Genomic DNA, 18,538 nt, shown 5'->3' with positions numbered 1-18,538 from the left:
CTCTGACCAGCAGTTGAACCCTTACCCCTGTGACCACCACCAGACTGTTGCCCAGTCAGCTGCTGGGAATCCAGCAATTGACATCCTCTTTACAGTGCTGTAAATGCATTTATAGTTCAAGAGAGGAAGGGATGAGATGGCTGCTGGATCGGGGCAGGAAAACTCATTTTGGCTGTCGTTTGCTGCCCGGGGGGGGGCTGCTGGTGATGGGCTGAGGTTTAAGGTGATTGCACCAAATCTAGACACAGAAGCAACACTTGTTGCCCTGCTTTCTGATATTCTTTTTCTGCAGTAGCAGACAAAAATGACTGCCAAGGAGTGCTGGAGAATGAAACCAAAGCAAAAGCGGAGGCCGTCCCTGGGACTTTTTACCAGTGTAACAGGAGACACCGAGCGCCTGCTCATTAAAAACCTGCGTGCTGGACACACAATGTATTCACCCAGTTTCATGTTAGCATAAGCATTCTTGTCAAATGCAGAGGAAAGTAATATCTACTGCATTACAAAACCTTTCACTGTGCCTGTGTTCAGTCATCCCCCTCTACCATTGTTCTCCTTTGTTGCATACAGTGAACCAAAATGGCAACATGAGCAGAGAAACCCCCCCCCCCCCCCCCATACACACTCTCCCTCCCTTTCCCCAGGTCAATAACCTGTAAAGATTTAGTGTTTAGGGCCCATTATTTCCTGCTTTCAAGTCACACATTGTCAAAGGCAATGCTGAGTTTATTAAGGCTGGAGTCACTGGGCTTGAAAGGAGGGAATACCAGTGATCACCTGGGTAGTAAAACTGTGACAAAGAAAAAAGGAGGGAAGAGTGTGAACTGGCAGAAAAATACTCAAAACTGAAAGTTGGCAGAAAACACTGCATCATGAAGAAAGTGATCAAATTCTTTCAAGAATTATTAAACTAAAAAGTAGGTGTTTTTGAAGTGAAGTGTCTCGACTATGTCTGCATGTTCCCATGTCACAGTGTGAAGAGATGTTGTTGATACAATGACCAAAAAGACAACTAGAACATTGCTAAACAATTGTTGATGCGAGTCAGTTCAACTCAGGAAAGAGGCCGAGCTGAGCCAACAGAAACAACTGGAGACATGGCTGAGAGCGCAGATGATAGGATTTCCAAATGGCCAAACAACAGGAAATGCTTGAAACATGCAGTTTTTGTTTTTTTTACTGCACTCAGGTGCATTGATTTACATACTTGTTTATTTTGTTTGATTCCAAAATCCTCTCTTCCACCCTGTTAAATCTTCCACATAAAACATAATAAGAGCTGACTTCAAACGGGCAAATCGGATCAATTAGGGAAATCTCACAACAAGAGCTATTTAGGGGAATAAACTTACCTCAAAATACCACAGAACATGTAGTCATCAAGCCTGTGTTATCTGCCAAATGACACCATACAGAGGTTACTAGCTCTTTTCCATTAAGTCATCTGTTTTTCCTCAAATGGGGTGTCAGAGCAGGGATATTATTTGGTGAGTAAAGTAAAAAAAAAAAAGATGAAGAAAATCCCAAGTGTTCAAATTCTGTCCAGACCCACAACACAGATGACATTGAGATCCAATTAGTTATCATTTATGAGAGCCTGAGCTCAGCTTTCTGGCTGCCATCATCAGCTGCTTTCATTTTGAGCTACAATAAAGTTAAAAGACATTGCTTACGGCGTGCATACTGCATTATACATAGACACATATAGTCCTAAATAAAGAACAGACAAGGAGAAACTCATTTTCACGCATTCTGTTAAGTGTAAGGTTTGATTGAAAGTAAACCAGAGTGTCAACAGGTCTCTAAAAAGTCTGAAATTATCTGGAATTCTAACTTTTTACAGCATTTTAAAATGCCAAATTCAGCTTAAAATGGTAACTTTAAACATGAAAACCAGTGCAAAAATATTTGGTTGATAATTTTCCTCTTTTGACCAAAGTCAAAGTCTTTCAACAGTTTAGATTTGAGGATTTTCTGGCCCTCAGACCTGTCATAGGCCTCCACGCAGCCCTGGATATAGATACAGCAGAACTGATACTGTAGAGGCAATGACAGCTCTTGGCAGGCAGCCAAAAATCGGGAAGTGTGTGTGTATATATGTGTGGTCGGAGGTGGTGGTGGGGGAAGGGGGGGAGGTACAATCAGCTGAGGCAGAAATAGGCCAAATGGTGACTGTACGGTTCAAAGGGTTCGCCTGTCCTCTCCAGTTGCTCTCCGAGAAGGATTTTTCTCCTCTTTTCCTGCTGTTACCTTGTTGGGTTATCAGGGGAATTCTTTGCTGGACGTACATTTAATTTTCGTTTTAACTTAAACAATGTATTATGTACACACAACAGACTTTTGTCCATCCAGGTTGCATGATAATTAATTGCTACAGTAGAATATTATGTGTTAATTATCATGCGTTATTTTTTCAACATGTACAAGTCTCCATTGCGGTTGTGACACCATGAAATTATACTAAATAGCAAGATATTGCAAACGATCAAGAACAAATTTCCAGTGACTTACCAAAACGAATCAATACTTTAAAAACATTTCTGCTGAATAGATTTTGACATTTAGGGTTTTCTCACTTCATGTGTATTATTTTGTGACACACTGAGAAAAGAAAACCTGAAAAGCCAAAAACACAAACACTTTTCATTACTTTTCCCCCCAAAAGTCTGTATAAAATACAGTTACTTAAACAGTCAAGATTCACTTAGTTTAGTATCATCATCTAAAGCTCTAACCTGGGTGCAGATGAAACTCTAATGATCTGTGTTGAACTGTGCCACTGGCAGAAAATGTGACCTCGGTTTTCTTTTCCAGCTCAATGGGCTTTTTGATGTTCAAGGAGCTGATTTACTCACTTCAACCATAACATCCAAAGTTTACATAGAATTTCAAAGGTTTGTGTAAGTCTGAAAGTGGGTGACAGTTTTGACAGAAATATCTGTACTGGCGGTGCGTGCTGCACTCATTATGTCTTTGTACTCTTTATGTCTTTCAGTTTTTAACCCACAGAGAAGTGTTTGCATATTTAGTGGACTTCTCATGACGCAAAGGCTCTTTCTTAGGAAACTTTCACTGGGTACATTTACATGAAATTCCCTTTTAAACCAGTTAATCAGGCAAACTGGTGTTGGGTCAGTGCATACAGACATTATAAGTAAGTTTATAAGGGGCATAAGTGAACTAACAGGGCGGACAGTGCTATAATATTACTGTTTTGTTCACTTTATGGTGTTGTTTGTGGCATGCGTACACAGTTATTGACACTGTAGCCTTCAGTAATAGTTTACGGTCCCTTTTGTGTGATCATACAGTCGCCCACTTCGACATGGAAAGTTGGGATCACTGATCTCTGTTTACTGGTTTATTCAAAACCCAAAATTAAATCCAACTCTCAATGAGACTTTCATTTGATTTGGCGACACATGTGGTTACTGGTGGTATCAACAGACACTTTTTCACTCTGCAACAGAAGGAGAGCAACAGCCAAACAAACCGTGGGCCGAGAGGATTTATCGTGTCATGTTGTTTTAATAAAAGACGACAGCCAAGAATGTAATCTGAAATCATGATCGATTGCTGTCTTCCGCATTTGACATGAGGAAAACGGGAAAAAAAGATTATAACTAGAGCGATGACAGGAAATGGGGGGGGGGGACGTTGCGGTTCATGGACAGCGTCTTAACCCCGACACCAGGTGGGTGTTCCCAAGAACTTCACCAAAGTATGGACGATAATCCGTATTCTTCCTGCATGCACACACAGCCAATTATGAAATCAAACAGATAGCCTACACAATGCATGTGTGGCGCAGCTTGAAAGTCTGTACGGAGTGTTTCAGAAACTGTCTGCAAGATAGTCAAATAGTTGCAAACCAAAACACCCTGTAACCCTAAACCCCCACCCCCCAAAAAAATACTCTGGGGGGCCATCCAAAAAGCTTGTTTACTCCTGGATTGAAGTGCTTTTCCCTCTGACCGGCCATATTAGTATTCCGTGGCCACTTGCTTGTTTTCAACAGTTATAACACAATATCTATGCTTTGCTTTTATGTCGCACCTCCCAGTGGAATTAGTAGCATAAAAGCAATCCTTGTGTGTCCTGGCTACTTCCAGATGGCTTTGGGAGTGCTTTTATCTTCTCCCTCTGCCTCGCTCGCTCTGTCTCCTTTCACTTTCTCTTGCTTTCTTTCTTCCCCCCACATGAAAGTGCCGTCGGCAGATCTTTGCTTAGCCGGGTTCATTCTCTCTTCATCCGAAAATATAAAAGTTTCAAAGAGCATTTCATGAGGGAGCTCTTCCATAAATGGGATTCATAGCTTTCTAATCTGCGCTGCGAAATTGATCTAAAAAGTTTCCCAGAGCTATTGGCCAACTTACATAATGCAATAAAAGGTCGTGCCTGAGAGAATATTTACTTTTATTACCATTTGTGTCACAAACAATCCCCCCCACTCTGTTTTCCCAGTTGGGACTGTAACAGAAACTAGATCCCTTGCAAAAAAAAAAAAAAAAAAGAAGCCATAATGACATTTCACTCAAATGTACAAACACAATTTAGTATGCTGAAGCAAATTTGGAACAAACTGTCAAAAGACTAAGTGGAAGTCTTGGATTTTATTAGATGATATAAGCAAGATTTGGAGAGTTATGCTGTCTGGAATGGGTAGAGAAAATGACATCTAGTATGTACTCAATAATCATTCATTCATCTGACTGTCACAAGGTGCAGTTAAGATAAACTACAGGAAAGAAATGCATTTTTTTCTGGCTATTTATTTAACATAGCGACTAAATGCAGCCTTGATTCGAAGCCCTGGGCATGAGCTGGCTAATAATCTAACAGAAGAACAACTCAACAGGACATGTGAACAGAGACGTGTGTGACTGTCTATGCTCATGTAAGACCTGCCTAATTACACACACTGTCAGGACACAATGAAAGAGCTGTCAAATTTGATTGGCTGACATCCATTTCTGCCGATGTCAGTGCATACCAGGGGCTCATTACAGAAACTGCGACAAGTGGTAGTGAAAATCTAATAGCCAGCGTGAATGTATGACACATTGTTATATCGTTATCAGAACAATGTTTCACTGTTGGGCATAATGCTGCAGAAATCTGAGGCATGTTTTGAACAGGAACAGGGGTTTTACTCTTTCTCTGACAGGACTCTGTCACACGCCGTCTGTCTCGTGGAATAACTCTCACTTCACTTCCAGGTGCGACTCCCTGTCCAGCTCGTAAGTGGATGATGGTAACAATACACGGGGAGGGTCGTCAGAGGAGGCTCTGATTTGATACGACAGTAAGTGTTCTGCAGGCTGACAGCTACAGAGCTTCAGCTGCGCTCACAGCAGACCGGACAGTTTACAAGACACACCACCGTCAGACAGACAGCACATTTCACGCTCGGGTATTAGCACACATGACAAAAGGTCTGTGTATAATACTATATGTGAATTAAAACGGAGGGAAGCTTAATATAAAATGTTACGTAAGAATTGCAGTAAGCGATGTTAGCAATCAGCTGAAATTGTCAATGAAAATAGCTGAAAATGAAATGTGTGGGATAGATCATTTCATTAGCAGCCTGTTCAAATACTCCCAATCATATATACTAGGAGTGTAGCGGTACACAGAAGTCACGGCTCGGTTTATACCCTGGTTTAGGAGTCACGATTCGGAGCAGGTTTGGTACAACCTGAACCTGAATTCGGCACAAATACACAAACCGTTACAGTCCTACATACGGCTACATACAGACAACGCGAAGCTCTCTGCTCAGGTTGAAGGTGGGTGGAGCAACAGTATGCTGGGAACCACGTGAGGTCACCAAACTCCATGTACTAATATTAAGGTTGTAACTGGTCCCACCCAAACAGGTAGAACAAAACAAGTAAGAGAGATGTACATGTCAATCATACCTGTGTGTGCCCACACAGTCCTGACAGCAGGTCTGATCAGGCTTAAATGATTTTCACATTTTTAACATTTCTTTTTCCATCCTCACACTTGATATTATTTGTATATTTGAGCGCTACAGAATTAGTTGTAACTGCAGAGTTAGTGTGTCTGACGAACACTGTCTCGGTCAACATGTTAAAAAGAAAAAAAATCAAAGTGTTGATTGTGTCATTACCGTGTCCCAACACACAAACTCTGCATGAGAAGCAGCTCAGTTTTATTCAGTGAGCTGTCCTGGATACATGTCGCACCAGTTTGTTTCGGCACTGTGTGTGTGTGTGTGTGTGTGTGTGTGTGTGCGTGTGCATGTCTGTAGGTTTTACAGTCAAGCTCAGAACACGCACGCCCGTGCACACACTCGCAAAGGCAACACAAATCCATACTAGCCACAGGCTCCTCTCCAATCTATTTTCTGCTCAGCTGGTTTTAAATGAAGTTATTATGACTCATTAAAATGCCCACAAGCTTGTGGAAGTCGGCCAATTACGATTTAAATTTAGCCTCCTGCTCTCACAACCTTATCTCCCCCCTGTACTACCCACCTCTCATACTGCCACGGCTTTTTTTTCTTTTTTTGTTTTGGGAGGGGGGTGTTTGTGATGCATTCTGAAACCCTTTACCCATTAACGACCCCCCCCCCCTCCCAAACACACACAGGGGGCACACACCTGTACATGCATATAGGCCTACATTAACACGACATGCAAGATGTGAGATAAGATTGTAGAACGTCAATGGAAATCTTCACCTTGAGTAATTGCATATCAAAGAATAACACAAAAACAAGATACAAATTCAAACAGGGCTTATATCAACATGTGCTGTCCAGATACACATAGCAGCGCCTCCTCCAAATGCGGCGGATACCACTAATTGCTATACAGAACTGCACAACTGGACCTTGCCAGTACCACACATGTACACTCTCACATACAAGCTTTTTAAGTCTTTACATAACTGAAGTTTTCCTTGGTAAACTTTGGTTTCCTTTTTTAAAAACTCAAACCACACCAGACAGTATTTGCTAAATAAATGTCCTTGTTGTGCACGACTCATTTTGCCATGCATTAAAGGCCAGATGGGTTTGGCACATGTTACATACACTGTATTAAACACCAGGTGTCTGGTCTGTGGAGAGAATTTCTATTTTTTTTTCTACTGACATTTGACTATTGCAATGTACAGGGGTTTTCTATTTCCCTGCTAACTAAGAGTATATTCATCTTAGCAAGGGGAATATGATTACGACGATGTCAGTGACTGGCGAGGGCCTTAAAACAAAGACTTATTGCGTCCAGATGAGTGCCACAGGGACTCACAATCAGCTCTGCCCTTCTGTCATCCGCACGCCCTGAGACAGTCTGAAGGACCCTTTACCTAAAAAAAGGCACTCCCAGAATACCTGGAGACTAGACCAAACAATTCCACCTGATCCTTCTTTAGCCCCCTTGAGCAATGTTCACTATTCAGCCCATAAGAGCCCCCCCAAACACACACACACACACACGACCTAATTTAACATCACACTCTGGAGCAAACAAATGTCTGCAGCCTGTGCATCTTCTCCCTCCTTTCAAGTTAATGGTGAGCAGTGTGTGTGTGTGTGTATGTGTGTGTACGGCTTAATGCATGTTTGTGTGTAAGTGAGAGCGTGTGTGCGTTCTACAGTATCATTCGAATTTCCAGGAGAGCAAATTAATTGGCAGCCTTTTGCAATAATTGACTTTTACCACACACACACACACACACACACACAAGCACACATGCATCTAGCACACACAGCGAGCACTCACATCTCTCTCTCTCAGACACATACACACACACGCTGCTCGCTGACAACAAAGCTGCTGGGAGGAGGGAGGGATGATGAAGCGAATCCAAAATTCAATCGACTGTGTTCTTGTTTTGAGCAGAAGGCACAAAGTGTACTGTACTGTGAGAGGCCATAAAACTCTCACTCTCCACCAAAAAAGAAAAAAAAAAAAAAAACAGCCTTTGGTAGACACACAGACGTTTCAGCAATCACCCTCCATCAAAACACTTTGTCTCGCATACAAAAATAAGACTTGGCATCAGAGCGGAATACCAAATCAGGCCCATTAAGGGAGCACAGGGGCACTCGCTACTTAGCAACCAAAAGGATTTAAAGCTGCAATATCCCTGTAATAAAAGGAATAAGATCAAGTCCTCCTGTTTTTTTTCTTCTTGTCTGAAAATAGAGAGGGCTGAAAAGTCAACTTTGAGCTTCCCTGTCCAACTTTCTGATTGACAGGCTTTGGGAGTATCCAACACCACAGGAAAAGGACTGCAGTAATTTGATTACAAACTAATCTGCCGGAGCCGCTTGTTTGACAAAAGCTGATTACTTGTGGAATTATTTGATTAGTAGTATTTATGCTTGAGGGGGGATACATCTTTTTCACATCTTGTAAATCAGAGTTGAGCGTGCACAGACGATTTTGAATTGTGTTACTTATTGTAGAGATTCTGACAAGTATATGATTAAAAGCATATTTGGTAGTGAAGCAAGTAGGTTTGCTAATGAGAACTGCATAGCATTAGCTTGTACTGACCTTAACCATTTCACCTACTGTCTGTTGATTGCATTTCAACTTATTCATTTAAAATAAATAATTGTTACTTTACTTGCACTTGTTTTTATATCAATTTTGTGTTTTTGCATGAATGTATTCCTTTCTAAAATGGTATGTAATTGCATATCTAACATGTTAGACGGATAAGTAAGATAAGTTAATATACCGTAAAAGAGAGGGCTCACCACAATACCAACTCTGTACCTGAATTAAAATTCACCATAGCCAAATCGATTAACATACTTAATTAAATATGAGGTGCTCATGTTGTAGCTACAGTCACATTCTAGCATTGATAAATGAATTCCTCATTCACTTTGAGACTATATACAAACAGGATCATTGTCAAAAAGAGTGACAGCCTCCACTCATCTCAAATCTACATTTTTAACTCATGAATTTTGTGATTCAAAACAGGAAGAGGCTCTGCTCTTCCTGTGCAAACTTTGTGTGCCGCTATCAGATGTTTGACGGAGTGAAAACGGCAAATAGAAAAAAGCTTTTCTAAAATATTTATTTGGTAAGGAAAGTATAAAAGGGAGCGATAGGATTCATGGGAAATGTGTTGTGTAGGGACACACGATACAGCTGAAAAGAGGTGGGAGCTAACAAATGGGTTGGTCATGGTTTTTGATTTGTTTACTGCAGTAAGGACACAGGATCTAATATTTTATGAGAATAAAAAGAAGCTAAACCAGAAACCTTTAGAGGCTGCAACACCCATAAATGTGTTGGATGGAGCAAACAAAGTCAAGATTTATCTATTCTTACCTATAATCAAGCTATAAATAAAAAAACTACAAAATATAAAAAATAAGGAAATCTCATGTAGTATCCACAATGAAAAGGGTTCATCCTCTGGGGAGCCGGAGCCCATTAGATTGTTATTTGTCTTGCGAATAGAGAGCCAAATCCAGATGTCATTTTGTGGCCAGCTGTGGTTCCACCAGCTTGCATAACTTTCTTACATCTGTCTTTCTGAAAAAAATGAAACGTGTTGCTGGAGTTGACTATCCACATTCTAAGCCAAATGAGTTGGCAGATGAACTCGCCAACATCGCCATCCTCAGCCCCACGCCGAGCTAAAAAATGCTTCACGTACTGCAGCACCTGTAAATGCCTTTTAATATCAAAGTATGACGTGGACTGCTCTACAATGACATGCTGCAAAACATATGATTAGACAGTGAGACATCCTTTGCTAGCAAGTGATACATTTCTCAGCGGCACAAGATACAGTTAATATCTACACAGCCTCTTCCAGGAAGGCAGCTACAGGTGTCAGGCAGAACCACGCAGAGCAAAATGACACTCAGGGCAACTGGCCATCGAGTCTGAGTGTGCTTCCAGACACAGAAGCTGTCAGCCAGAGACTCTATCACCCCCAGGATCATCCCTCACATACTGTTCGGCCCGGCTATTTTTATGTTTTATTTCTTTTAAAAACACTGCTTTTCCAAGAAGCCCACGGCACAGGTACACCGAGTTCTGGCTAAGGAGCGCAGCTGCTCAGGGTAACACGTTTCCAATGATAGTCACATTTGCTCAGGACAGAGGTCTAACGAGCCCCCCCCCCACTCCCACTCCCCCACCTCCCTCCCATCGCCTGCCGTCTCTGGAAGGGAAATAAAAATATCAGTCTGACAGCTACGGCTGATGCTACAGTATTATGAGTCGACCCCTGCGTTGTGTCACCTCTCACTTGTATGTCCCCGACGTGCCCTCCTCTCATGTAATACAACCCAGTTGAGATTTGTCCAGCTGCATAATCCCAGCGGTGTTTGGAACAGTAAATCAACAGGCCCGGGGAAGTATTACAAGAAGAGCAGGGGAAGGGGGAGCTTTAAGTTGCAGAGAAGGAGTAATGTTATGCTACTAACGCATGAGCTACTGCTGTTTATCCGCTCTGTCTGTCATCCTGTGTTAATGCACCCTGGGAAACAGCAGTGATATATGGGTGTGTGTGTGTGCACACGCATGCAGGACAGAACATCAGCTGTGGTAAAAAATGTACATGCAAACCGCTTAACACTTTGGGCCATACTTTGATTTTTTTTCTGAACTACTTTTTTTCCTACTACTTGCTTTTAATAGCACTTCCCCCCCCCTGCCACTCCTCCCTCCCTTGAGTCTCCTGTCTCTCTTCTCACTCATGCACACACACACACACACACACACACACACACACACAGTCAGGCACACACACATTTAGGAATTTGTGGCCTGGAAGGCAGTCAAGTTTCATTAATTTCTGGGTTTGGGTACAGTACAGTGTGTTCCTGGACTCACATCTGCGAGCGATCATAAATGCTGGAATGCTGGCAGAACATCCAGACCTGCCGGCACAAATATGTCGTCATCACTGTGAGGGAAGAGCCGGCACGGCGCCAAAACAGCCGACCAGCCGGCAGCCAAACAAACGCCACGGAGATAGAAACGTAGACAAAGAGCAATGGGAAAGCAAGCCCTCCCGCCTCGCCGTGTTCATATCCAAATTCTTTGCATTTTTCCCCTCATCTAAATGCTCTGGACATTTTACGTGGGTATTTTACTCCCACACATTGAGATCAGATTGGAACAAAGCTTTTAATTTTTGGGAGCCAAGATGAACATCTGGTCAGGGACAGCAGGAAAACTGGACTTTTGGCTAACTCTAATAATGTTAATGTGTTCTGTTCAGGTCTAATAAACTATAGAACAAAACGTAAACAATTAGAGGTTACTCAGGTGCACAGACACTACCGTATGTAGCGTAGCTTTCTCTCTTTAAAATCAATTTGGTTGTTTGGTTATCTCTGTTATTCTTTTCAGCTCTACATCTGGCTGTTATGTTATGTTGTCATTCTATGGTAGTAAGAGTGGGAGAGGACTGTTGGTTATTGCAGTGTCCTTTTTGATGCTACCACTGGGGCGGCGCTATCGTCAGGAATTGGCTTTAAGTAATCTACCTATCAGCTTTTATTTTTTAGCATACAACCCAAACAGATCAGCCAACAGGGAACATAACGCTATGCTGTCAACTGAGGTGTCGTAAAAAAGCCGTGAAAGATTTCCCTCCGGGCTGGTCTGAAACGCTATTCTAAACTGCAAACCTCACTCTGGAAAGACACTGTACCGGCTGACTAATGCACAAACCAAACACCGGCATACCAAAGTGATGAAGTCTGTGTGACACACCATCACACAGTGCTAGCACATGACCCGAAATGCCATGAGACTATCATGTAAAGTCATGTTTCCATCAATAGTGTAGGAACTCGGAGGTAGTGACTTCGTGGGTAAACTGCGATGGAGCTTGAGAGTGTGACGTCTAAAGACCAGCTGTGTCTGAAACAGTTTACTCACTGTGGAGTTCATTATTTTGTGAGCTTGTTCTTTTGTATTCTGCTCTCTTGTGAGAACTGTTATATATTCTTGTACAGGACAACCACTTCTGCCTCACGTGCCTCCAAATGCCCCTCTGGTTAGCAACTACATCTCAGTTTTCAGCTGATACGTCAAAGACGAATCTGATCTGGAGCTGCTGAATGCTAACAAACTAATCATTGTCAAACTTTGTTAGAATGAAGTACAGTTTAACAATAAAAATGGGCTTTACATCTGCGCCAATAACATATGGATACCAAAACAATATTTTGATTTCTTTTTCTCATTGTTTTGGTCTCCATAAGTATTGTTGGCAGAGTATAAACATGTTTTAATCCTTTTTCCGGTTAACAACATTTGCCAAACTGCTCAGTGCATCAGTGTAAAATAAAGAGGTTTTACTAAATAACATACAGACTAAAGTTCGAAGTGTTTCATGATATAGAGCAGGAAATATCCAAAGTGTACATACTTCAGAGCCAAGGAATCAATGCCAGATTTCAGTACTTTCATGGACAACTTTAAAGTTGGTACTAAGAGAGTATTGAAAGTCCTCTATTTTCTTTTACACAGTGACTTAATATAATTAACTGTAAAGTAAAGGAATCAGGCAGGTGAATAAAGTCAAGTAGATGGTGCATTCACCGTGATCTGTACTATGTAATATTCTTTTTGGTTCCCTCACTATCTAGCAACACATTACAGAGACCATCTCTCCATTCATATATCATCACAATGTGTCCTTGAGCGAGACACTTAGCCTGCGACTGCTGGTTAAATAAAGATGAATCTTTTTTAATGTGCTTCAGGTCTCACACACACACACACACACACACACACACACACACACACACACTTGGCTGACTAATCCAGGAACTCTTTACTATGTATACATACTGTAAACGGAGGATTAAGACTGTTAAGCTATAAAGGCAGTGAGATGAAAAGTTGGTGCTAACAGAGATGGCGATGCGGGTGTTCAGGGAGAGTCTTATTGGTAATCTTATTATGCTGCATCGGCTCGCTCGGAAAACAAACTGTGAATCATATCAGTCTGGTCTGGTCTGGTCTTGTTTGATGAGCTTCGACATACACACACAGACACACACATTTGTACACACACACTTGGGTTAAATTTAAAAGCCAGATTATTTTTGATACGGTGGATAAAATACAGTTTGACTGATTCGTATTTTTTGGACTGAATCAGAGCTACACTGGTGTGTCTGTCTGAAGCCCTTCAGCTGAATGAATTCAAATGTCACGTTTTGATTAGTGCTGCATATTGTTTGAACGTTTTCTATACTATTGCTAAGAGTTTAAGTAAGGGTGCCAAACTTCCTCTCTTTGAGAAACATAAACACTGAGTGTGAAAGTGAATTCTTTACTTTGGAAAAAGTAGTTTGACAAAAAGAAACCTTCAGCAGATGAACTTTGGGAAACTTCTGGGTTTTTTTTTTTGGTCAAGTATAAACATGTTGTGTAAAATGTAATAAAAGAAGCCAAACTTCTCAAGTGTTAAATGTTGTCTGTTGTTGCAGCTGTGGAAGGACTTTGACTACATAATAAACAAATTATGATTTAACTCATGAACTATGGGATCAAAGAACAAGTAAACAAGCTCATGAATTTGACAGGACATTCAATGCAACAAAACTAGATACTACACAGTGTTTGATGCTCTGTGCTACAGATGCACAAAAGCATTGAGGTTCATTATCCAGCCTGTTTTTGATTGAATTCAGAATTACTATCATTATTCTGGGGTTTCATTGTGGTTTAACTGCTGTTTCAGGACTGGAATCAAATTCAATTTTAGGTGAAAGATGAAATATTTTCTGGTGGTGGTGGTGGTGGGGGGGCATCTTTTTGCATTAAACTCGTCAAAGTTCACAAAATACTGACATTATTGTCCATCAGCAGTGTAAAAGTGCTGCTATCATTGAAAGAAAACAACATCTAGGACCTCAAAATGCACCCAAATGGGGCTGAGTCACAGCTCTCCACCCTGCTTGAACCCCCATCTGCAGGCTTTGGCTCAGCAAACGCTGTCAAACACTAAACGTCAGGCGGAGATTAAAAAAAAAAAAACAACAACGTGGAGAGAGGACTGAGACAGAACCAGACGAGAGGGAAAAAAATAAATAGTTGGCACAAGGTAGACTGTACATACTGTACCCTCAGTGGTGGCATGCAGCCCAGACTGGCGAGCCGCCAAGTCCTCCGTACAACAAGCACAGAGAGACAGACAGACAGAGGGACAGACAGACAGGCGGATAGAGAGTGAGAAACAGAGTGGAAAGCAGAGGGGAGGGGGGGGAGGCAGCAGCAGCAGCAGCAGCGGCGTCTGAAACGCTCCACATCCACGACACGCTGCGCATACCAAAAAGCCTCTCCACTCTCTCGCTTCATCTCCCCAATATTCTGTCTTCTCTGACGCGAGCTGAAGGATGATGGCGGCGGCAGTGGAGGAGGGGGAGGTGGGGGGGGGGGGCTGAGGTTGAGGGTTTTGGGACTCGGTGAAGTGTCATCATTACAGAGAGACACGATAAAAATCGAGACGCGGCGTCAGACCGAGAAAAACCTTGAAAGTCAAACGGTGGAGGTGGAGGTGGAGGAGAAAAAAAAGAGAAAAGACAACAAAAACTATCAAAGAAGCTTTGCCTCGGCGCTGTCTCTTCCCTAACCGTCGCCCGTCTCCACAGAAGCGCTTGTCTTGCCTTTTACGCCAGACCAAAGCGGCTATGAATCAACACTGATGTGTGTAACAGTACAGGTTGATGTCGTGCGTCAACACAGCCCCGCTTGGAAAGAGGAAAAAAAAAAAAATAGAGAACGAAAGAAAAAAAAAAAAAGTTTGTGCACTTGCTGCCACTGTTGCTAAAAATACACTGCCCACATCTTCCGCTCGGTTGCCTTTCTCAAGGTGGAGTATGTGGTTCTTCCTCGAGTTTTCAATGTTCTTCTTTTTCCATTTCATCTCCTATCAGCAGAGTTTTCACCTTGTGTCAGTGGGTACAAATTGTGCTATTGTGTGTTATTATTAACCTGTTGATGTCAGAGAGGATTTTCACGTGGTCTAAACTGACTCATTTTCACACCTTTTGTCACACTGGTGGTCTTACTTCATTCAAAAAGCCATCGTGATCTCTCTGGTCTTCAACATCCCAAAGACCCATGTACCTGTCACCCCTCACCTCTGTGGGGAAACTAAACCGGGATCTTCCCTCAAAATTAAACATACAACAGATTTCATTTGAGTGCTGTCAACGCTGCAATCTGTAACGTGATATTAGAGAAGAGAAGTGGTTGGCTGTCAAGAACGTACGAAGAAAAATAAATGACAAAAACATGAAACCGTTCATTTATTTTCTTTGTTCTTTTTTTTGTTGCAAAAGGCAGCAATTAACAGTGCTTCTGAAAGCTCTAGTCAAGTCTTTGTCACTTCAAATTACTGTGTGTAGTGAGTATAAACTGTTATAAACCGCTCATGCTGGCCCTGTTACACAGTCACTTATCCAGTTAAATGTACATTATCCAAGTGTCTACCTGCATTAGTATAAATGGGGTGATCAAAATATTAGACTTCTGGTAACTCGTGTATATATATATGTGTTTGTTTATACTTCCAGTACTGCTGCCATTATCATTACTGACATCTAATAATATTATTACTGCTGCTATTATTTATACAACCTCCAATATTGCTAGAACAGCTTCTACTGCTTTCACTGTACAACATGACAACCTATATTCACTAGAAAGGGACAGTACTGAATAATAAGTAATGGTCTTCAGTTGGACAGAGGTATGATGTGCTGGTACCACTGGGTACTGGCCTTAAATGACTACTACAGCGAATACCAGTGATTCAACTGGTAAAACACCAAGCTTAAGTTTAGGTTCGCCGATGGCTTAACTTTGAACCAACGTCAGCAGCCAGAGTATGGCTCTTTAGGGCTAATCTCCACTGGAGCATGCAGAGAGCTGCACACACACTTCAGGGAAAGGGCAACATGTACAGTATCTGAGCACAAGATTACCTCAACTCACCCTCAGCTTCCACTTTGTCACAACTCTTAAAGAAACTTTGACTTAAAGCTTACTTTTGCCACGTGAATTGCTAAATATGATGTGACACAAAATAGGAGCCAGCTCCGGGACAGAGGCTTTAGGGTTGGACGTTGTGTCTGAGGAAGCCCAGATGGAGCATTATAGTGGGGGCACACACTGAGAGACACAATCTCCAAAACATTCAGCATCCAATATGTTTCCAATATGAGCTCCCGTCCTCCTGCTTTGACAAGTGAGTGAGAAGGGGAGCATGTACGCGCAGCAGGGACTGTGAAAACGGGGTGTAATTTTAAAATAAACAGCGAACATTTCCTCGGAGCAACTTTTGTTTTTGACACACTGAGTTGTGTGCTCAGCCAATTCACTGGCGCAGCGTGGAGTTTGTCATTCATCTTCGCCACAACATAGCCGGAGTGTCAGCATCCATCTCTGTCATTGTTTAAGTTTGGGTGAGATAGGAACAAACAAATGATCCTGGCAATTATCGTTTTCTGCATACTGACAGTAGTCAATGACAACAATAACGCCAAGCAGACAATTCAGACCACTTACTGTGTCCCATTGGAAAACATACAGGGTATCAAACTGAGGGCTCAATTTCTGGGCCAACGTCAACACATGGATTTGGGGTTTTGTGAGTGTGTGCAGAAGGGGTTCCCTCAGAGATCCCATGGCTTTTACAGTGTCTCAATAAACCATCTGCACTTAGAGCCTTAGGAGCGAGGAGCTCTTTGCTGCCTATAAAAGACGGCCCATGTCATTAAAGCAGAGCTGCGCTAAGTAGGCTCAGAGCACAGGGACCACTGGGGTGTGTGTGTGTGTTTGGGGGGTGGGTGTAATAGCGTCAGACTGGACCAATCAATGTGTCCTGTGTTCTGACTTCTACTACCTTTCAGACCTCTAATGTCACAGAGGTGTAGGATGACAGGATGACGATGTGCAGGCACCTCTTCGGTTAAGTTTCCCAGAGCTGCTCAGCATTACTGGGCTGAGCAGTTATTTAATCCACAAATCACTGAAACTGGGTTGTGCTCCACATTCACATATTCAAAACTAGCGTATTTATAGAGAGATGAAGCATATGTAAGGCAGGTTATCCCTTTATTCAGCTCTCAGGCTGCAGAAACTTAAAAGTCGATATCTACTTTAAATACATATATCATGTAAAAACCTGTTTCTGTGAATGGTTGTTAACCAAAGGACGCAAAAGTAAAAGCTTAAATCAGGCCTTGCTTCAGGGTATAAGAGTATTCTGTAAATCTGCAAGAAAAAGAGATTCACCCTCCCTTTAAAAAGGACCATGCCAGTGTTTAGCGCATTTATTTGGACAACTTCCAGGGAAGTAAAACTTGGTTAAGTTCAGGACTGTAGCTACCACTGGTGATGAGAATACCGGTTCTTTTAAGTAACCCGGTTATTTTGTTCACAACGTAATACAGTTAAAAACCACAGTAAAATGAATGAGAGCTCATTTAAAACAATTCTAAAAATCTGCAGCATGCTTTGGAAAGTGTTGTAAGACATCTTATCATTTGTAATAAATAGGTTAGAACATGAAAACCATTGGTATGGCCCTTTAAGCTTACTAACCTCTGACATTCATTAGGATTTTAATGCAGATTTCGATTCACGATTCACTAAATTTGGTTTCATATCTTTCTACCTTGACAGTAGTGAAACTTTACATATGATGCTAAAATGTAACTATATAGAATCGCAGTAGTGAATGCTCTATTGTTTAATCAGTCACTCCCGACACTCAACAGTAAACCCAGCAATGAAAACAGGAGGCACTGCTAGCTCAACGGTGATCATGGTGTGGGGTTGTGGGTTTTGGGTTTGTTTGATTTCTTTACCTGAATGAGACAGCAAATGCATCCGTAGACGGAGGCTGTCCAGGAAGCTCTTCCCACACAGCTCACAGCCGTAGGTCTTCATTCCACTGTGCATCTTCCTGTTGACAAAGAGCAAAACCAACATTTCACTGTGTGGACTTAAACAATACTGTTTGGAGCAGACAAAGCTTGATATGCATGCATGTCACTAAAATAGATGTTGGTGTCTGTAACAAAGTGGCTTTTTTTTTCTCCAGCTCATAACTAATGACTTTCAGCACAACAAAAGGTTTCAATTTGAGAGAAAATGTCACACTCCATCAATCATAACATCAGCACATCACAATAACCATCAGTGTAACAAGCCGTCCGACTACCACACATATTCTTCTGCAGGGAGCACCAGACCATGACATGGCGCTGTAAATCACAAGATGCTGTTCAAGCAGAGGCATTATCAACTCCCTACATCTCAAGTGCTGCAGATGGATAAGGAGCTATAAAGTGAAATAGAATGATTTATTCAGGCAAACACAGCTACTTAGTGTTATGAACCATTTATGGGCCAGTTTTTGATTACTGCTCTCTAAACTATAAGGTGTTGTGCAGCTTGAAGCAAAATCTGATGTGCATCGAATTGTCTTTTCCCCAAACGGACAGTCATTAGGCTGTAACATAGTTTAAGTGTACAAGGTCAGACAAGAC

General features: G+C 41.9%; 1 protein-coding gene across 1 annotated transcript in view; it reads right to left on the bottom strand.

Moving 5' to 3' along the window:
* zbtb16a (zinc finger and BTB domain containing 16a) overlaps window positions 1–18,538 on the bottom strand; it is a 132,377-nt gene that overhangs the window by 62,305 nt on the left and 51,534 nt on the right. Inside the window, exon 3 of the mRNA XM_070917742.1 lies at window positions 17,855–17,952. Coding sequence (XP_070773843.1) covers window positions 17,855–17,952 — 98 coding nt within the window. The remainder of the gene's footprint in view (window positions 1–17,854; window positions 17,953–18,538) is intronic.

Source organism: Enoplosus armatus, chromosome 13 (genome assembly GCF_043641665.1).
Source record: "Enoplosus armatus isolate fEnoArm2 chromosome 13, fEnoArm2.hap1, whole genome shotgun sequence".
Taxonomy (NCBI): domain Eukaryota; kingdom Metazoa; phylum Chordata; class Actinopteri; order Centrarchiformes; family Enoplosidae; genus Enoplosus; species Enoplosus armatus.
Note: the sequence above shows the minus strand (reverse complement) of the source record. Positions and strands in the feature narration are given on the sequence as shown.